General features: G+C 41.3%; 1 protein-coding gene across 4 annotated transcripts in view; it reads left to right on the plus strand.

Moving 5' to 3' along the window:
* rock2a (rho-associated, coiled-coil containing protein kinase 2a) overlaps positions 1–21,372 on the plus strand; it is a 47,870-nt gene extending 26,498 nt beyond the window's left edge. The window contains exons 13-34 of one of the 4 annotated variants that reach the window (XR_013503687.1): positions 43–178; positions 1,353–1,444; positions 1,848–2,094; positions 4,426–4,532; positions 6,842–7,001; positions 7,334–7,494; positions 8,805–8,989; positions 9,108–9,177; positions 9,648–9,751; positions 10,844–11,030; positions 11,323–11,416; positions 11,505–11,599; positions 11,821–12,012; positions 12,231–12,399; positions 13,280–13,350; positions 13,443–13,531; positions 13,666–13,744; positions 13,926–14,184; positions 15,509–15,722; positions 16,846–16,936; positions 17,314–17,361; positions 19,280–21,372. Coding sequence is in view for 3 of the 4 variants with exons in the window: in XM_078278318.1 (XP_078134444.1) it covers positions 43–178; positions 1,353–1,444; positions 1,848–2,094; positions 4,426–4,532; positions 6,842–7,001; positions 7,334–7,494; positions 8,805–8,989; positions 9,108–9,177; positions 9,648–9,751; positions 10,844–11,030; positions 11,323–11,416; positions 11,505–11,599; positions 11,821–12,012; positions 12,231–12,399; positions 13,280–13,350; positions 13,443–13,531; positions 13,666–13,744; positions 13,926–14,184; positions 15,509–15,722; positions 16,846–16,924 (2,790 nt within the window). In the remaining variant the exon portion in view is untranslated. The remainder of the gene's footprint in view (positions 1–42; positions 179–1,352; positions 1,445–1,847; positions 2,095–4,425; positions 4,533–6,841; positions 7,002–7,333; positions 7,495–8,804; positions 8,990–9,107; positions 9,178–9,647; positions 9,752–10,843; positions 11,031–11,322; positions 11,417–11,504; positions 11,600–11,820; positions 12,013–12,230; positions 12,400–13,279; positions 13,351–13,442; positions 13,532–13,665; positions 13,745–13,925; positions 14,185–15,508; positions 15,723–16,845; positions 16,937–17,313; positions 17,362–19,279) is intronic. The other 3 variants (XM_078278318.1, XM_078278319.1, XM_078278320.1) reach the window with 3 other exon arrangements.
* Positions 21,373–21,380: the final 8 nt, after the last annotated feature.

The following is a 21,380-nucleotide window of genomic DNA, read 5'->3' on the forward strand; positions in this document are numbered from 1 at the left end:
GACGTTGACACGTTGAACAAAATATTTAATGATTGATTTTAGGTGAGCAGCAGAAAGAATCTGGAGTCGAGTCTGAGGCAGCTAGAGAGAGAGAAAGCCCTGCTGCAGCACAAGAGCCTAGAGAGCCACCGCAAGGCCGAGAGCGAGGCCGACAGGAAGCGCTGCCTGGAGAACGAAGGTGACATGACACACACACATTTTATCACACATATATTGTAGATTCTGTATATATATGGCGAGATGTATTATTCTAAAGTCGTCAAATGGTATGGATAGAAGATCAGGCTCCCAATACGAGTCCTTTGATTTACTTTGTTGCATAATTAGATTATATTAAAGGTGCTCTAAGCGATGTTGGGCGACGTTACTTCTTGTTGACGAAGTATTGTCAAACAAAATGGAGGCTAGCTCGCTCCTCCCTCCTCCTCATCCCTCCCCCTCCCCTCCCCTCCGTGCTTCCTGAAACAGTCATGAACGCGAATTGTGGAAGTAGCCTACGTGCTAACGCTGCTGCGGTGATGGCTCAACCAGCTCCTTCTTGTCGGCTATTGGCTGGAACACTGTTTGTTATGGTTCGTGGTGCAGGTTGGCCCAGCTTGTTTTTGTTGCCGTTTGTGGAGCCTGGGTTGTCTACAGAGATCGCGTTTTACAGTGTGTTCAGGGGACAGGCAGCTAGCGGATAGTGAAGAGATGTGCGACAAACAAAAAATGTGCAACATCGCTTAGAGCACCTTTTAAGACAAGAAGAATATTAATTTACCTGTTGCCTAATAAAATTATTTTCTTTTACTTTTAACAGAGTGAGACATTGAAAACATTTATTTAAGTAATAGCATCCGATTTGATGCATCAAAAAGTGTGTTTTGGCATCACAAGTCAACAGTTGACTTGATGGCTTTTGAAAAATTGTGGAGAAAAAAAAGTACGCCACTGCATGTGTTGACTGTCAACACATGCAGTGGCGTACTTTCTTTTTGGTTCCAAGTGATCATAGTTAATAGATAACATTTAATGGAATCCATTGAAATATGACCTTCTTTATGAATTTACTAAATCCCTCTTGATTTGAACTAGAATAGTTTACAGACAGACTGATATAATGTGGACATTACTGCCATCCCCTGGTCAAATGGTCTTCTCATACAGATTGGAAACATGCTCACCAGAGGAACACAAGTCTGTAGGCCTTCTCTCTTCCTTTGCTCTAACTGTTAACTCCGTTCTGTGCCCCAACTCCTCACTGATTAAGGATTAATACTTGGAATATTGTTGTAATACAGCTTATATAAGAGGTTTGGTGCATTGAAAGATTCACCACAATACTTTGGTCTGCGTTCTTATGTGTTGTGCAGTCAACAGCCTTCGAGACCAGCTGGATGACATGAAGAGGAGAAACCAGAATTCACACATTTCCAATGAGAAGAACATTCACCTGCAAAAACAAGTCAGTCCCTAAGTGTTATATTTCATGTGTGGGCACTGACGTTCAATGTCTAAAAAGCCATCTACAAAACCTAACAAAAGGAATGTTATAATATACTGTGATCCAATTTCTTAACAAATATCAAATATGTATTTAATTAGAGCTATCGGATTACAACCATTGTGTTGCAGTACGCTATATTTCCGAAAAACCGAGATATCATTATGAAAAAAACCTTGATATGGACAGAAATATATTGTAGAAATATGTAAAACGCCTCTTAACAGGAAGTACTGAATTGTGTATTTAGTTTGTATGTAACAGTACTCGGGACATACTGTAACACATAAGGAAAGTGTTGAGTCACCAAATAAAAGTGATCTGACTGGTTTTCGCACATTTCTTTCCGTGTTGTTTCTATCAGCTGGAAGAAGCCAACACGTTGTTACGGGCTGAGTCCGAGGCGGCGACGAGGCTCCGTAAAACCCAGACGGACAGCAGCAAGCAGCTGCAGCAGCTGGAGGCCAACGTGCGCGAGCTGCAGGACAAATGCTGCCTGCTGGAGCGCAGCAAGCTGAGCCTGGAGAAGGAATGCATCAGCCTGCAGGCCGCACTGGAGACGGAGAGGAGGGAGCACAGCCAGGGCTCAGAGACCATCAGCGACCTGATGGGTGGGTCACACACAGAGACACAGACAGAGACACAGACAGAGTATTCAATTCACGACCTGGGAAGTTTTCTAGTCTGTAAACAATGGCCATCTGGTTTTAGGATAGGATTTAAAGTTATAGCCTGATTTTGTATATATTTTATTTATTTAAATGTATAGAGCAATGTGGTGTGCATGATAATAGTGAAATGCAATTAAGTGTTTGTGCAAGTGTTTGAAATTCTGCCTTAAGGATCTGCTGATATAGCTACCCGTGTTTTTATAAGGAGAAATTCGATTACCCGCCTTGAATGAAAAATGTCACTTCTGTCTGCCCTGCAGCTTACATTGCAGAAAACTCAGTGGGCAAGAGCAATGTGACACACCAATGCAGAGGGCAGCAAAGAGGCTTTTCAGGCCTTAATAAGGAGTTTGTACTGCAGCATCATTATAGTCAGAATCCATTCAGCAAACGGCACAGTCACTGTGTGTGTGTGTGTGTGTGTGTGTGTGTGTGTGTGTGTGTGTGTGTGTGTGTGTGTGTGTGTGTGTGTGTGTGTGTGTGTGTGTGTGTGTGTGTGTGTGTGTGTGTGTGTGTGTGTGTGTGTGATTTGATAAAACTGATTTATCAAATCAGTTTTGACTGGAGGTGCTTTACAGAGCCACGACGGCCTTGATCTAAACAAGAACAAATACATCTGAGATTGATTGTTTTTCTATTTTTGCACAATTTAAAATACACAAAATGACAAAGATAACAAAATAGTATGCAGTGCATGGAGTTTCAGGAAAGTTAGTGGGCTTATTTAAAGCCTCCACCTTAATAACATTTCACAATGTTATATAGCAGGGGTTTTCAAAGTCTGAGACTGTGAAAACCCCCCGTTTATCACACTGGTTGAATAAGGCTGAGTACGTTTAGAGAGGAAACAAATGAAATACTCTCCTCCCTCTGGCCTTGATTAAAACAACAGCCAGTTTCTCCATTGCAGCTGGTCAGTGTGCAACAGTAGCAAACTGTGCATTTGTGTAACTCTATGTGGGAGTATGTTAACATTAGGGTTGGGTACCGAAATCCGGGTCCACTATGGAACTGGTTCCTACGCAAGCGGTAAGAATCAGACCGGATTAGAACGCAAATTTCGGTTCCTCATTTCGGTTCCACTTAATGTGTCGACTGAAATATTTTCCCTCTGTCGCTCCGGAACAGACGTAGAAATGTCACACTTTCTCTGTAGTCTACCGTTAACTATCTACAGTAAATGTAGGCTAGTTTTAAAATGCCATATTTTCCCTCTGGGCTCACCAAAACGGACGTAAAAACATATTAACCATTCACTGCACATGATCGCTAGTAAACATATTACATCTTTGATGTCATTTTTCAGTTTTTCAGAAATCGTTTTAAAAGTACCGGATCGGAATCGTAAAAATCCTAACGATACCCAACCCTATATGTAATAATTTAACCGTCCTCTGATTAAGGCAGTAGTCAGGCTATTTAAACTGTCATATAAAAGCTTTTATCTGATTGCTTTAATTGAGGTGAGGTCATACTCAAAAGCAAACACAGCACAGTTTACACACCCAGGTTTCTGCTCAGTCCTTGCATTTATTTTTTTTTGGGCTTTTGTCAAACTGCAGTTGTTGGTCATCGGATGCAGTGACCAATTAGTTATTGCATTTACAAATTAAACAACGTAGCACAATGTAACTGAATCTGCAACGAAAGGCTTTCTCCAATTACCGGGATATTGGAGAAATAGCATTCATTTGAACCATGTAAATAATATCAAATTAATCAAAATATTGCCTTAAGCTGATTAGGGCCTATTTTAAATAATCAGGCTTGTGTGTGTGTGTGTGTGTCTGTGTCTGTGTGTCTGTGTGTCTGTGTGTGTGTGTGTGTAAACGAGCTGTGGCACATGCCACGGGTAAAAAAAACAGCACACTGGGCTGCCCAGTACTGCTCCAGTCTTGCTGGCCACAGATCAGTGTACTTGCATATTCAAAAGAAAAGTTGTTTCTCATCAGTCACAGTGCAAATTAATAAAACAGAAATAAATACTTATAAGTAAAAAAAATTATATCTAATAAAAGAGCTTAAAAACAAACAAAAAGACAGCACAATTAGTCCATAAAATAGGAACAGCGTGCGTGCATGCATGCGTGTGTCCACAGTCCATTGATTATTCGGGGAGAAGCTGTTAAGCACCCTACTGGTCCTACATGTAATGCTCTTGTACATGCTAGCTGGACTTGTGCGTGAGCATGTAATAACAATTTAAAGTAAAAGTTTTTAGTTTGTTGTATGTTACGTGCTCTAAGGACTCTCTTGGTTTTTTGTTTGCAGGACGAATCTCCGGCCTGGAGGAAGAGGTCCGCCAGCAGAGACAGGCTCTGGCCAAAGCTGAGACTGAGAAGAGACAGCTTCAGGAAAAACACACCGATCTGGAGAAGGTAAACCAGAAAAGCAGACTAAATGATAACTCATTTTTTTTAAAACCTCTTATGGAATATATTCTTCATTGGTTTGTAAATCTTAATCTTTTTAGTATTTAAATGTTTCTCCATGTTTTGCCATTAGGATACTCTCGTAATGAATGTGATGTCAAATAAATACCTGGGGAATAGGGCTGCAACTAATGATTGTTTTCATTGTCGATTAATCCATTGATTATTTTCTCGATTAGTTGTTTGGTCTATAAAATGTCAGGAAATGTCGATCAGCGCTTTCCAAAGCCCTCAAATGACTCAAACCCATTGATTATCAAAATAGTTGGCGATTAATTTATAAGTTGACAGCTATCAATGAATCGATTAATCTTTGCAGCTCTGCTGGGACTTCATATAGACACCTTGAACTAAAAAGAGTTCGCAGTGCGGCACAAAGCCCGACGCAAGTGTCTGCTATGTTAAGACCGTCCAGCGCCCGCGTTGTTTAAATAGCAAATGCACCTGCGCCCATCTGTGTGCCCATGGGCGTGCTGGTCTTACAGGGAGGTGTGTTCAGGTGCATTCTTGGCGTATTGCTATGTTGAGGCAGCGGGAAGTGATCGCGCCATTGACCAACATAAACCTGGTCTAAAGTCAATAACGCAGCATTTCATTGTTATTCAGTATTAGTAGTATCAGTAAAATGCGCCAAGGCTCGTGCACAGCACGCGCACACTGTGCTTGTTACACACACACATGCAAAAGATTACAAATAAAAAATATTACGGTACGATGTGCCAAGGTCCAAACGCGCCTGGCTTTTAAAGGGAATGGGAGATGACACTCTGATTGGTTTATTGCATGTTACGCCCAAAACACACCTATGAATTAATGAAGACACTAAGAACAACACTTTTGAACCATGCGCCCTGCGCTAGGACCCTTTTTTCCGCCGTCAAACTAGAAAAAGGGGATTCGTACACGCCCTAAACGCAGCTGCGCCAGGCGCTTCACGCCGTGCACTTAGATCGTTAAAATAGGGCCCAGCGATTCTTCCCCAGAGCATGTTGCCTTGGGTTATCTGGCAGCAGTATAACCCATTGACATCATTAATTAAAGCATCTGTCTAGTGTTTTTCTCATGACAGTAGGAGCATCATAACAGATACATAATCTACAAACCGATTCAGGAGAGGCTCTATAAATGGTTTAAAGCCTTATTGTTTAGAGATTATTGTACAATTTACAAATACAAATAAGTTGCTGATTAGCTAATTACACAAAATGTACATGTATACAATTGTAATCTTCCAAGTACTTACACAGATAAGCTGGTGGGGTCTTAGTTTAGTTTATTTGTTTCACAGAACATAAAAAGCTAATTACATTGAATAAATACATAAATACATGTGAGGGTGTGGTAGAAACCTGTAGCGGCTTATATAAAAACCACAACCAAAGTACATATGCACAATGTAGAAGTACAAAATCATTTTTTTTTTAAGTGTAAGATGTAATAAAAATAAAAACATATAATTGCTATGTTTACAATAAAACCAACAGTTAACTAAGAGTTATCTTAAATCACATGGTTAACACAGCAGGGCCTTTCTAAGTCTATTTGTATACCTAGATAATGACACAGAGGAATCCATTAAATGTACATTTTCATTCCATAAAATAACTCCACAAAACTACGATAGGTCTATTTGGTTGACTAAATAATTCAAAGAGCATATTGATCCTGAAGCTGCAACTCTAAGGACTTAGACTGTCCGTATAGGACAGGAAGTTAGTGATGTACTATAGTCAATCAGTGCTTTAAATCTTTGATAGTGATTTTGGATTAGGGATAGTTTAGTGATGCTCTTCTGAGCTGCATTTTGCTGCAGGAAGTCTGAAGTTGAACCAGTGGAGCATTTGCCATCAAGTAGGGCTGCAAAATGTATCACTTTTAATTGAAATTATTATTGCAATATCAACTGGCGCAATAAACGCATTGCGAAAGAAAATATCAGTAGAAAACTGCACTTTAAAACTGTCGCGTTTTAAATGGTGCCTTTTTATATTCAATTCGATGTTCAATGTTAAACGATTTCCTTTCATTTGTTTTCAATTCAACAAGCAATTTGTTGAATTTTAGCAGAATACTGAAAGCAGCAGAACCGAGTACACTTTAACATCAGTTTATTCATCGCAAGTAATAACGTTATCGCGTTATTCAACAACGTTAAGGCATATTTTTCTCATATCGTGCAGCCCTACCATCAAGTCGTTCTGTTACTGGACGTAGACGTTTGTCCCAACATCTCTGCCCTGGTTTTCTTTGTGCAGGAGAAGAGCAACAAGGAGATTGATTTGACCTACAAGCTGAAGGTGCTGCAGCAGGAGCTGGAGCAGGAGGAGACAGCTCATAGGAGCACCAGGGCACTGCTGGCAGACAAGAGCAAGATCAAAGTAACCATCGAGGGCGCCAAGTCCGAGTCCATGAAGGGTGAGGGCACCGACCTTTTCTTTAGTGGAAGTCGCTTCGTCACATACGGTACCAGTCAAACGTTTGGAGAAACCGTGTCCAAACTTTTGACTGGTACTGACTACCTACTTGTAACTGTCTGTTTGAACCATCGCACATTAGATGCTGTGAAGGAGAAGCAATTCACTCCAGATAATTTGACACCACTGGACATCTCTGACTCCACGTTCAGTGCTAACTGCATTGCTACACTTTGCACATATTTTGCATTTATTGTTACAGCTTTACATACCCGTCAGTATTAGTGAACATGACGTAAACGTATTGATATAATAAAAACAAATCCCATCCAGAGTTGGAGCAGAAGCTGGTGGAGGAGCGAGGGGCCAAACTTCGGCTGGAGAACCGTATACTGGATCTGGAGAAGCACAGCAGCATGATGGACTGTGACTATAAACAGGCTCTGCAGAAACTAGATGAGCTGCGCAGACACAAGGACCGGCTAACTGAAGAGGTGAAGGCCTATATTCTGTGCAGGGGAACAGTGAAGTGTGTGTTTAGTTATTAAACGGCACCTACAGAAACCAATCTTGGAACTTATGTAATAATATGTTAGTTCTGAGCTGTAGAGGACGAACAGTCGTTCAGCTAATACAAAAACAGAAAGTACAGACATCTAAATAGTACAGGGTTTCCGCGGGGTCTTAACAATTCTAAAATAGTCTAAAATTTCAAAATCACAATTTTAGGCCTTAAAAAGTCTTAAATTCGTGGCCGGGTTAGCTCAGTTGGTAGAGCAGGCGCCCATATATAGAGGTTTACTCCTCGACGCAGACCCTTTGCTGCATGTCATTCCCCCCCTCTCTCCCCTTTCATGTCTTCAGCTGTCCTGTGAAAATGTGAAAATTAAGGCCTAAATATGCCCCCCAAAAAAAACAATCTTTAAAAAAATATGTCTTAAATTCGCTGAAGTATTGTGTTCTAGGTCTTAAATAATTAGAAACGGGTCTTAATTTTCCTGCGTCCATGTAACCCTACCTCTAATGTTCATTCTAACGCTTACGGGCCGGCTACATTGCACGCGTAACGTACCCGTAGCGGACGTTCCAAAACTACGCTTCCACTATAATCGATGAAACTGGCTACACCGGACACGAGAGCAGCACGTAAGTGGTGCGTATGCTCCGCGGAGATCTGCTCTACAAGCGTAAAAAATATTTTTCCCGCGAGGCGTGTGCGGCCCTTTTACACAGAAATGGATCATAAAGTGTCAATATTTCTTTTAAATGAAACTACTATTGTGTATTGCGTATTGGCAGTTTCATTTTGAGAGTTTCTGTTTTTAATTCTTGTTTACCTCACCTGCGTCCTCAATCCCAAAGCAAAAGCTCACCGTCTCGCCTGTGACTCACACAATCCTACACAGTGTGTGCGCAGCAGGAGTAGCCGGATAAAAGATATGCTCCATGTAGCCGAAGCTTAGCTCAAAGTTAGAATGTTTTTATTTTTTGATTAAAAAAGTCTCTTTCGGATGGTGCAGTAGGCTATGGGGAAGTGCAAGTTTAGGGATCTTGGCTTGAAAAAAACGGAATTTAGGGCTTGGTTTAAGTCGGTTACTAACAACGTATTTGAAGCCTACTGCTGTTATACAAGAAAGCAATTCATTTTGTGACTGCGTTACCTTTTCTTTTTTTGATGTTGTGATATAGGTCTTAAATTGAATTCCTAATGGTCTTCAAAAGTCTTAAATTTGACTTGGTGAAACCTGCAGAAACGCTGAAATAATGACATGAATGTCCTGCTCTATTCTGTTCATTCTTTCAGGTGAAAAACCTAACGCTTAAGATCGAGCAGGAGACCCAGAAGCGTAACCTGACTCAGAACGACCTGAAGGCCCAGAACCAGCAGCTCAATTCTCTGCGAACTTCCGAGAAGCAACTCAAGCAGGAAACGAATCATCTGCTCGACATTAAACGCAGCCTTGAGAAACAGAACCAAGAGCTGCGCAAGTCAGTTTACATTTTCGGTTTACCTCTTTTTTTCTAGCATTAATACTCAAGGCTTCATATATTGACACAAAGAGGTGTTCGATAATAGAATGTTTGTTTCATTTATTTTTGACTGCAGAGAAAGACAGGACACGGACGGGCAAATGAAGGAATTACAGGACCAGTTAGAAGCTGAACAGTATTTCTCTGTGAGTCTTTATTCTGCTCTGTAATTACAAATGTGGATGTGAAATGACTAAGCAACAAATTATGGTTTTGCATCTCTCTTGCTGAGTGTGTGGGCTGTAATGTGCCATCAGAACAGCATTGCTGTAATGTGCCATCAGAACAGCATTGCTGTTATTTCAGTAGCTAATGCGTGTTATGTGTATTGAATTGCTAATGATTTTTCAAATGTATTTCTATAATAAACATTGCACGATCTGTGTAAATGGAATAATCTAGTGCTTAACAAAACCCAAGTGATATGTTTCCCTTTATCATAGTTAATTTTTTTTTGTTTACATGTATTGTTGATTCTGGTCTTCCCAGTGGAAGTGCACAGTAGTAGGCTGCTGAATTGAATTCATGAGGTGCATGGAGGCATTGATTTGCATCACAGCGTGTGTTATTGTATTGTGAATGCGAGGTGTATCTCAACTGTTTGCTTTTTTTCCAGACGCTGTATAAGACCCAGGTTCGTGAACTAAAGGAGGAGTGTGAGGAGAGGAACAAACTCTACAAAGATGTGCAGCAGTCTCTGCAGGAGCTACAGGAGGAGAGGTTGGTTTGTCTGTTTGAAAATATATTTTCTTTTAAATCCACTTTAAAATTCAACAGCTGTTTTTTTTTTTTTTTTTTTCGAAACATGGCCAAAACCAAGACAAAATAAGGAAGTTGCAGTAGTAGCAAGGAAGTAGCAGTCAGTTAAAGGAGCACGCCGACTTATTGGGACTTCAGCTTATTCACCGTATCCCTCAGAGTTAGATAAGTCCATACATACCCTTCTCATCTCTGTGCGTGTCTCAACTCTGTCTGACGCACCCACCGCTAGCCTGGTTAGCACAGATCCTGGAGGTAACCGGTTCCACCTAGCCTACTGCTCCCAATAAGTGACAAAATAACGCCAAAATTTTCCTATTTACATGTTGTGATTTGTATAGTCACAGCGTGTACAAATAACAAGGTCACATGAAACACAGCCATCTTCTAACAGTATATAAACTGGGAACTATATTCTCAGAAAGGAGAAGCACTGCTACTTGGAGTACTTGGAGTGATTTGCTCGCAGCAACTGAGCGAACTCCAGGTGAACTCTCTGCTCCTCACCACGGGGTTTCTCAGGTGCTGCGAGCAAATCACTCCGCCCACGTAGCAGTGCTTCGCCTTCTGAGAATATAGTTCCCAGTATGTATACGGTTAGAAGATGGCTGTGTCTCATGTGACCTTGTTATTTGTACACGCTGTGACTTTACAAATCACAACATGTAAATAGGAAAATGTTGGCGTTATTTGTCACTTATTGGGAGCAGTAGGCTAGTTTGAATCGGTTACCTCCAGGATCTGTGCTAAGCTAGGCTAGCGGTGGGTGAGTCAGACAGAGTTGCGACACGCACGGTGATGAGAAGGGTATGTATGGACTTATCTAACTCTGGGGGTTACGGTGAATAAGCTAAAGTCCCAATAAGTCAGCATGTTCCTTTAATACACATACATACATACATACATACATACATGTGTATGTATATATATATATATTTAACAATGTTTTATTAATTTTACCATTCAGTTAATTTACATCTCTGAATGATACATATCTATTTCGTGATCAATAGTTGTTCAGCCTTTCATTTTTTACTTTTAAATGTCTTTCAGGGATTCGTTGGCAGCTCAGCTGGAGATCACGCTGACAAAGGCTGACTCGGAGCAGCTGGCGCGCTCCATCGCTGAGGAGCAGTACTCGGACCTGGAGAAGGAGAAGATCATGAAGGAGCTGGAACTGAAGGAAATGATGGCCCGCCATCGCCAGGAGCTATCTGAGAAGGACATCACCATCAGTTCGGTGAGTTGCATCAACCCCTGTCTCTGTCTTCACAGTTGTATGATCAATCTGTATGATCTGAAAAGGGTTTTGTATTGTAGGCAGTTTCGAAAACTCTAAAGCTTGCCTTATTAATGAAGTCTAGCAATATGATGTACAACAGTAAAGTGTAAACTCAGTGCATTCTGAAGCTGTACAAAAGACACCATGGAAACAGAAGAAGTTCAGGTGGTAGTGGTGGACAGCTTAGACAGACAGCGCTCATAATTACCTATAATATAGTGAATATGACCGCATTTCCTGCCCCATGCAGCTGGAGGAAGCCAATAGGACTCTGACCAGTGATGTCGCCAACCTAGCCAATGAGAAGGAGGAGCTGAACAACAAACTGAAGGAGGCAATAGAAGGTAATTAAAATGTTTCAAAATGTAACGTTACATTTTATTTGAAGCTAAATATTGTCAGGGTTGACATTTATCATCGCTTCTGTTTCAGAATCCGAGAAGTCAAAGGATTGGGAGCAGCAGATCAGCCAGATGAAGCAGGCATTTGAGAAGCAGCTGCAGTCCGAGAGGACGCTGAAAACTCAGGTTTTAAACGTCACTATTAAAGAATACCGCACAAGTGCTTCATTTTTAGTCAGACACACACTTTTACAGCAGCTTGAGAGGTTTTGTTTTAAAATGGAAAGAGCACAATGTGAGAGAAGAACCAAAGTTTCTGGATCCATCAGATCCTGAGGCTTTCCTATAAATAGACCTCTCTGAAAACAAGCCAAAGCATGAACTGTGGTGCTCGTGTCCGTCCACAGGCCGTCAATAAGCTGGCAGAGATCATGAACAGGAAGGAGGTTCGCGGCGTAGGCAGTCGCCGCGGTAACGACACCGACATGCGGCGAAAGGAGAAGGAGAACCGGAAGCTGCAGTTGGAGCTGAGGTCGGAGAAGGAAAAACTCAACAGCAGCATCATCAAATACCAGAGAGAGATCAACGAAATGCAGGCGGTCAGTACAATACTTTCCTTTTACAGCAGTATTCTGACTTCTCCTGTCTCTGATCTCATAGATAATCGTCAATGTTTTTCTGCAAATGTGGAAGATAATTTCCCAGTCCTGTCAACACCCATTGAGTATGAGTAACAGCAGTTTCTATAGGCCGGACCAGCATGTGTTGCAGTGTCTTTGACTGGACCTTGTTTCCTCTGTTGTCCTTTTATTTGCAGCAACTGTCTGATGAGAGCCAGATGCGTATTGAGCTGCAGATGGCCCTGGACAGTAAGGACAGTGACATCGAGCAGCTGAGGAACCTCCTGCAGACGCTCAGTGTTCAATCAATGGACTCTGCCAGCGTCAGCAGTGGGCCAGAGTTTGATGCTGATGATGCATACGCAGGTGAGAGCTCGTAAATGTTAACTCTTATCCAACTTCATATTCTGGGTTTCCGCGGGGTCTTAAAAAGTCTAAAATGTTGAAATAAAAAAAATATAGGCCTTAAAAACTCTTAAATTCGCTGAAGTATTGTGTTCCAGGTCTTAAATAATATGAAACCGGTCTTAATTTTCCTACATCCTTGTAACGCTACCTAAGGAAATTGAAACGTTTTCTTTTATTCAGTAGTGTTGTCGTAGTTCTTTCTTTTGCTAGTCCAGATGTAATTCGTTGTGTATGTACAGATTATTATTACTCTGTATCGCTTAACGATATTTCAAAATTGCATAGTATATAATTAGTACATACATTTATGTGAAAAACTATTTTAAGTGGCGAGTTATATGAGGATTTGGGTTTTGAAGGAAATAAAAAAATAAAAAAAAGGAAGGGGGGGAAAAAAAGTATTATTAAAAATACTTAAAAAAAAGTATTATTAATCCCGTTGGGGGGGATTAATAAAGGATTTAGAATCTTGAATCTCATTCTGAAAGCATTCTTTATGTTGGTGGCTGAAATGGGTCAGTTAATCCATCTTTCATAATCAACATCACCGATGTTCACCACTTTTAGCTTACATTTAGTTTGCATGTGCAAATGTTTTGCAGAAAATGCAAATCAATAAATAAAGTTATAAAAAAAAAAAAAGACCTGGATTAGACCTTGTACCAGAACTGGTGTTCGTATTACGGTTTGTGTCAATATTGCCGTGTGGCGTGAATACAAGCAGCTTTTTGTTTCGGAAAATTCAAATGAAGGTAGTCTGAAAATTTTATGTTAACACTGACAGATGATCCTTTTGCTTACATACTGTATCCTCTTTTGGTGTCTTTCTCCCACTCAGAAACAAGGCTGGAGGGCTGGCTCTCGCTCCCTGTAAGAAACAACACCAAGAAGTTTGGATGGGAGAAAAAGGTAGAGAGGGTGAAGCTTGCTCCGATGGTTTTTATAAGTCTCTCCTCGATCTAACGTAACCTTCCCATGTGTGTTCTGTTCTGTTCCTGTAGTATGTTGTAGTGAGCAGCAAGAAGATTCTCTTCTACAACAACGAGCAAGACAAAGAGCAGTCCATTCCCTACATGGTGCTTGATATAGAGTGAGTATACCACCTAATCCACCTGTGCAGAGAAGGCAACCCAGGACTCGGTTTAGTTTGTTACAGTAGGGGCATTTCTTATTGAATTAAGGTGCAGCTGACTTGTTGACACTAACTTTATTTTCTTCACCCAGCAAACTCTTCCATGTGAGGCCTGTCACTCAAACAGATGTGTACCGTGCTGACGCCAAAGAAATCCCCAGGATATTCCAGGTCTGTCTCAGCATCACTTCAACCGTCTTATTCGTCGTCTTCAACCGAAATTCTGAATTGTATTGTGATGTCTTGAATTTGTTTAATAAAGAAATACAGTTTCTGAATGATCAATATATGATTTTTGTTTTGGGCACACATTTGGACAAAAATCCTCACTACCCTCATTCTCTTTTTCCAGATTCTTTATGCCAACGAAGGCGAGAGCAAGAAGGAGCCAGAGGATCCGCTGCCCATTGGAGAGAAGTCCAGCTACATCTGCCACAAGGGCCACGAGTTCATCCCCACGCTCTACCATTTCCCCACCAACTGTGAGGCGTGCACCAAGCCACTGTGGAACATGTTCAAGCCGCCGCCCGCCCTGGAGTGCCGGCGCTGTCACATCAAGTGCCACAAGGACCACATGGACAAGAAGGAGGAGATCATTGCTCCATGTAAAGGTAGGATGCTTCACATAGCGACTGGTCTATGAACAAACACGTTCATTGATGTAGCTTATGTGCAGCTTTAAGCGTAAATGTACGCCTCTGCGTAAAATCTACGCCGTGGCTACGTAGGTACGTGGAGACACGGACCCTACGCCGTAGCCTGACGTGCACCTCTCGAAAAATGGAACTACACGTCGCATCAAGGAGAGGGTTCACTTTTCCTGCTACAGATTTCCCACCCTGGTCAGAAAGAACTAACCTGACTCCGCCAGATGGATTGCTTCGCATTTGCTCGGCATATCCATCTGGGAACTTTTGGGAAGGGGCGAAATACTGGTTAGCTGATTGGATAAACCATCTATCACCACCTATGTTGGTGATAGACGGGCCAAATCAACCAAACGGATCAACGATATATCAAACTCTTGCCAAAACCAGTCGGGAGAAGAGCAAAAACATCTTTTCCTCCAGTGCCGTTTTTTGCTCTTCTTTCAACGAAGGAATACTTTCGGATAAAACTTGCGCGATAGCTACGCTCATCTCATCCGTGGAAGCCACCATGTTGTTTAGACTGAACAGTCGCTTCTCGTCGCGTCACACCTAGGGCTGAAACGATTCCTCGAATAATTTGATTACAAAAAATCCTCGAAGCAAAATTCTTTGACTCGAAGCTTCGTTCAATCAATGTAATTAAGGTTGTACGGCTCACTGTGTTTCCGCACGGAGGATTATTACTAGCGCACACAACAGGTTGACGCTTCTGTGGACACAAGACTGACGGCCCAGATTACAAATGAAGGAAGACGAAAATAGCGAGGGTCTAAGAGAAGAGACAGGCGAGAGAAAACGAGTTTGGGATCATTTTAAGCTTTCTATCTTTGTAGAAAACATCCAGTCTAAACCCGCCTCAAAACCAACGCTGATTGGTCGGTCGTTTGGCAAACAGCTCCAAATCTTTTGTCTCAAGATGCCAGACTGATCTGCGAGTGGAAAACTGGAGCTCGCGAGATCAGGACAGTCTCACGAGGCTAAGAAAGAACAGGGGAGACACTTTGTTTCTCTCACTATGACTCTAGAGTCAGTACTCGCTCTGAAGCTAATCGCCGTCACTCTCACTCGCTCTACCACACGCTCCTCACGCACACACACATGCCGGCCCTGCTATTCTCTTAAAGAGATCAACGCACACACAAGTATAAACTTCAGGCCACTTACGTAGGCTACGGCCAAAGCTCTGCGTGGAGCCTCCCCACAACCATAAATCATGCTTTAGGATGTCAAAAATATTGACAACTAAAGACTGTAACTAAAAGTTGCACGTCTCTCCCACTACCAGTGAACTACGACGTGTCTTCAGCAAAGAACCTGCTGCTGCTGGCCGTGTCTCAGGAGGAGCAGCAGAAGTGGGTGAACCGACTGGTCAAGAAGATTCCCAAGAAGCCTCCACCGCCAGAGCAGTTTGCACGCTCCTCGCCTCGCGCTTCCATGAAGGTCCAGCCCAGCCAGTCCATGAGGAGGACCAGTCGACAGCTCCCCACCAGCAAGAGCAGGTAGCAAAACAGAAAAGGGATGATGTCTGAACAGTTTCTGCTTTTTGGACAAGCTTAAAAGAAAGTCTTGGCACCCGATAGGTTTGATGTGTTCCAGTTTGTATGAAATGTTGGGATATGAAGGAGGTCTTCAGTGTGGCAAAGAATAGGCTAGAGTTGGAATGGTATAATGGGTCAAATTGTACACATTACATACTGTATGCAACATTAAGTGATCAGTTTTACACTGGTTTGCTCCTATGGATCAGAGGAAATGCAAAAACAAATATTGCAAAATAATCTTTTGGCCTGACACTAGAGGTGTGAATCTTCAATGATCTTTCGATTCGATTGCGATTATCATGTCTTCGATTCAATATCTCGATGCATCAAATACATTTTTCTATTAAAGCCATGTAGGATATTTAATTCATAGCTTCTCAAGCTACAAAAACAAAACATTCTGCAGTGCTCTAATACTAAATAAATTGGATACATAAAACTACAGCACTGAGCCCATGGCACTTCCTGAATGTGCAAAACCTAACAGAATATGTAAACAGAAATGTTGTTTGGCCTATATTAAAATGTAAACAGAAATAATCGATTATGGCCCGGCCGATTATCGATGCAGCATCGACCATGTCCACGATTCGATGCATCGATTATTTGATTAATTTCAACACCTCTACCTGACACTGCTCCTGGCCAATTTATGCTGCTGTCGTTCTCATCTATTCTAACATCTAATCTAACAAAAGCAGCATTGCTATTTCTATAGTCAACCCGTATGAAAGCTAATGGTTTTGAACCCCACAGTTTATATTTATGCAGTGGAGCTGTTCCTGTAGAGGAGAATAAAACCTGTCCTTGTATCTAGAATTCAGAGGTGTTTTTCGAAGTGTGAGAAAGCAAGCGGCTGTGGCGCTTTGTTCTCCGTATACATGATGAGCCTGCGGAGAATGAGAGTCCGTTTCCCACTGCTCAGTTTCGTTGTGTGTCTCAGGATATCTTACATAACACCACAGTCTCTGTTAAATGAGAACAGTAGCCAACCCTACACTTGAATAGACTTTATTTCTGGATACCAGTTTGTATGTGCAGTAATTGTCACCTGGCCATCAAAACTAATCTCCCCTTTCAGATTGGAGGACTTTGGTCTTCACGACTGGCACTGGGCATTGGATGATGTCGATGATGATTGTTCCTCTATTCATTTCTGAGGACCGCATATGGTAACACTGTGTGCAGTGTGTGCTGTGCAGTGCATTGATTTCAGTGGCATTGGAACACAGTTTCCACAGGGCATCAATTTTACACAGCTACTGTCCCAATTTGCTGTGATTTTAGAAAAGGGAAAGAAATCCAATCTGAATATTAACGAATCAAATCTCAGTGCCCCTGTGCTGCTTATTCTCTTTCTTGAAAAAACTTGAGGCCCATAATGTTTTTGAGCGGTAGCCGACCACAGCTACACGAGACAAAACTTTTTATATTTCTGAAGCTGCTGAGGATAAAGAGATGCTGCTCTTTATTCACATAATGCTGTTAAAGGTCCTTAAACATGTCTCACCCATCGTGACCTTATGTCCTCTGACCTCGGCCCTCGCAGGTCAAATGGCTTCAAAACGAGGCGAGAAGAATCCCACAGTGAACTCTGGTACAAATGACGACTTCTCCCACCCTTTCTTCTTCTTCTTCCTTTGCCCAGATGTTTCCCTGTAAACGACTCCGTGTGTGTATGTGTGCTTAACAACCAAAAAGTCTTTTTGCACTTGATGTTGAGACACAGCCCTGGTTGTCAGTTGGTGGTGGTAGTGTTAGTGGTGGTGGCGGGCTATGTCCACATACTGTATGTCGGTCCCAGTGCATGTGCTTGTTGGGGTTCTGCGGCTGCTCACCTGATAGCTTGGATCACCTTACCACTGGGTGTTTAAAGAAAAAGGCAGATACATTGGCTTCTGTGTTGAAACTGAAACGTATTCCCTTTTTTTAAATTTTTTATAATTTATTTTAGGGCTGCACAATATATCTTTTTTTTATTTATTTTTTTTATCCGCGATATCAACTCTCACAATAAACGCAACATATCTCGAAAGACTGAGATTATTTTTGTGTTAGTTGAAAGAAAATATCAGTAGTAAACTGCACTTTAAAGTCCTTCTTTTTTTTTTTTTTTGTGATGCCTTTTATATTCAATTCAAGCTTCCTATTTGTTAAAGAAAATCATTTTGGAAATGATTTCCTTTTTATTTGTTTTAAATTCAACAAGCAATGTGTTGTATTGTAGCAGAATACTGAAAGCAGCAGAGCTGAGAACACTTTCATATCTGTTTTTTTATCGCAAGTAATGGCATTATCGCGATATTCGACAACATCGCATATTTTCCTCATATCGTGCAGCCCTAATTTATTTAGAGGCTGAACATTAACAAATGTCTGGTTATAGACCATTTTTCTCTTAAGTAAAAAAGATCTCCTCTGTTTTAAAATTCTGTTACTTTATCATTGTTTGCAATAAAATTACTTAAAGGGTAACTACCGTTTTTTTTTTCAACCTATTTTCCTATGTTTTTGGGTCTAAGTGACTGATGGGAACAACAATCTTTGACATCGGTCCAGTATTAAGCGAGATCGCTGCAGTCGGCAGCGGCAAAACAAGCTACAATGTAAGTTAATAGGGTAATTGTCCAGCTTGTATTTACCTTCACAAAAGTGCTCGTTTTGCCACTGACAGGCTCAGATTAATATTCTAAGTGTCTGACAACGTTATGGAAAGGATCCCTTCAGAGATAGACCTTTTAAAACCTCTTTCAGACCTTTCTGTTTAACCAGAAACGGCTCTGAAGTCGCTAGCGCTAAACCCACCAGACTCCATTTAAAAAAGCAATACTTTTAGCGTGTATAGAGCCAACATATTTTCACATGTCAATCTGTAAACTATGTGTTTATTTCAACCAAAATTAGAGTTGTGATGGTTGGTGCAAAGACGACCCAAAACAGCTTTTAATAATTGTATTTAGTTTCTGCCGACTTTGAATGAAGTGTATTTCACAACACTAAAGTTACTGTTTATTTACATGGAGTCTGGTGGGTTTAGCGAACGCAATTTCGCGGATGTTTTTCTGTTTAAAAAAAGGATCTTATTCTTCAACAGAAAGGTCAACCTCCTTAGAAATCCTTTCCATAATGTTGTCAGACACTTAGAATACTAATCTGAACCTGTCAGTGGCAAAACGAGCACTTTCGTGAAGGTAAATACAAGCTGGACAATTGCCCCAAAACTGACATTGTAGCTTGTTTCGCCGCTGCCCACTGCAGCGACCTCGCTTAATACTGGACCGATGTCAAAGATTGTCTGCGATCTCGACTGTGAAGAAACCAGAAATTCAGAAACTTTTCTTGGTGAAGGTCTGAAGACCGAAACCTTGTGAAATAAGTGAGTACAAGTGATTTGTACAGGATTCTCGATTTAGTGTTGTTTATGTTCCATGAGGACACGACCTGTTGTAATCCTCTGATAGTCGAGGTATTTGCTGAGACTAATCTTGCATTTGTTTCTCTCTCTCTTCCCCCAGTTAACCTTGCTTGAGAATGTGGCGCATCGTCATGGTGATGGGGTGTGTGTCCTCCTAAATCAAAGACTACACAAAGCTTCGTTTGCAGATCAGCACACTGAACTCCACATCACTTCTCCACAGCCCACCCTGTGTCGTGCTTCAGCCTGTGAGAGTTACAAAGTCTGTTTATCCTTTTTGTTGAACTTCTTTCCCAGGCACTCAGAGCGGCGACGCCTATGAAAGTCACCTGAACACCTGTGATCTTTTCACCAAGCTGGATGGCTTGTAAGCATATTAGCCGGAGTCTTCTCTTGGGCCCTTGACTAGAGCAATTAAGTGTCTCTGGGGGCTGGAGCAGCTCGTTCGGCTCCTACAGAACAGAAGAGAGCTCTTATAAGCCCACCCAGGGCTGGCATTAAGGGGATACACTTACCTCAACACTTCTCACCAGGACACACTGTCTGATTGAAGGACCCAACAGGAAAACTCTCAATTCCTCCTCACCACCTCTGGGGATTCTCGTGGCCAAATAAAGAAAAAGGCATCTTTGTGTTTAATGATTGTGAACAATATGAAGGGTTTAATGGGGAACACTACACTCAGAAGATAGTAAAATCTGTAATTTGTTGGCTGTATACAGCTAAGATTGTTGAACTTGATCCCAGATACAGTATCTGTACTTTGGCTCATTCAGACTCTTTAACATATTGATTGTAGCTTCTTGCTTCCTACGATTCTGCTTTCAGGTGCATGTCCACACGGGTCACAGAAACTTGAATAAGGTACTTAAGCAAACCAGCTGTGACTTCTGGGAAAGTCTGCAAGGCGGGGGGGTGGGGGGGAAGGAGTGTCAGATTCCTTCAGAATTTGAGCAAATAATTCCTTGAGTGCCTCTTATTCAGATTTCTGACTCCGGCGCGCTCTGAATCACCAGTTTGTCGTTGTATGACTACAGTAACGGTTACAAGTGAACATAATCCTGCTCTGAATGGCATTAGATGGGGACCCAGACATGAGATCATCACAATCCCATAATCTTTCAAACCTGCACTGTCAGTTATGAGGGTTAATGTTTACTGAATTCAAGGGGTGCAACCGTTAATGCTTTTCTGATCCGAGCTATGCTCCTTTTGTTGTTTGAATGTACATCTGGGCTTTACCAGAGACGACACGCAGGCATTGTATTACTTCTATCCAAATATACTTGACTGAAGCCCCCTTTCATCACCAACTACTCTGAGTGGACTTGCATGTGTTTGCCTTTTCAGGCCTCACACTTTAAGTGCTGTCACCCACAGGCCTTCACCTGTCAGAAATGTAATTTGTAGTCATTGAGGAGAATTGACCAATAAGAAGCAGGAAAAAATGAAGGTATGCAATCATATCCCAAGGGTCAAAATACTGAGCAGCACTATTCCATTGAAAGTTTTTTTTTTTTTTTATCTAAAAGGTGTTTGTCCTGATATTTTTGTATTAAAAGTAACCAAACTCTGAGTTTGGGCACATTGTTGTGTATGTGGCTTAAATAGCAGGTGGAGAGTAACTATTTGTGTGCGTGTGAGTGTGTGTACTGAGTACTCTCCTTTAACTAAGAAGCATGTTTTATACATATAAATATACACAGTATATATATTTTACATGCCATACAGTGCACATTATATTATTTATACAGCCTTGTCCACTTTGTATTTAAGGGCTCTACATCCAGATTGCATGTTTGCTACCAAACAGCTATATAATAACTACGTCAACAATAAAGACATGGATGTGCCTTTTGGTTTTGGATTATTTTTCTGTCTTAAAAATAAATCTCTTGGAAGCTATAATTCTGTAAAGGTGCACAAGAACTATGCTCATTTTCTTGGTGAGTTTTTAATGTGCGAGACTGAAATTACCTCAATGTCAGAAGATAGAATGTTCGCTTTATTAAAATAGTTCAGAAAAGGACTTATAAACGCTTTCAAAATACAGTATTTCTCATTCTGAGTAGTAAGATCTCATATGCTTGTGCTGCTCTATCTACTAACAATACATTTGGTCACATACAGTATGAAAAAGCATTGGTCTCTGCTTAAGTCTTAAGATTTTCAGTCACTGGAATGTTATAAAAAGATGTGGG

This window comes from Sander vitreus, chromosome 20 (genome assembly GCF_031162955.1).
Source record: "Sander vitreus isolate 19-12246 chromosome 20, sanVit1, whole genome shotgun sequence".
NCBI classification, from domain to species: domain Eukaryota; kingdom Metazoa; phylum Chordata; class Actinopteri; order Perciformes; family Percidae; genus Sander; species Sander vitreus.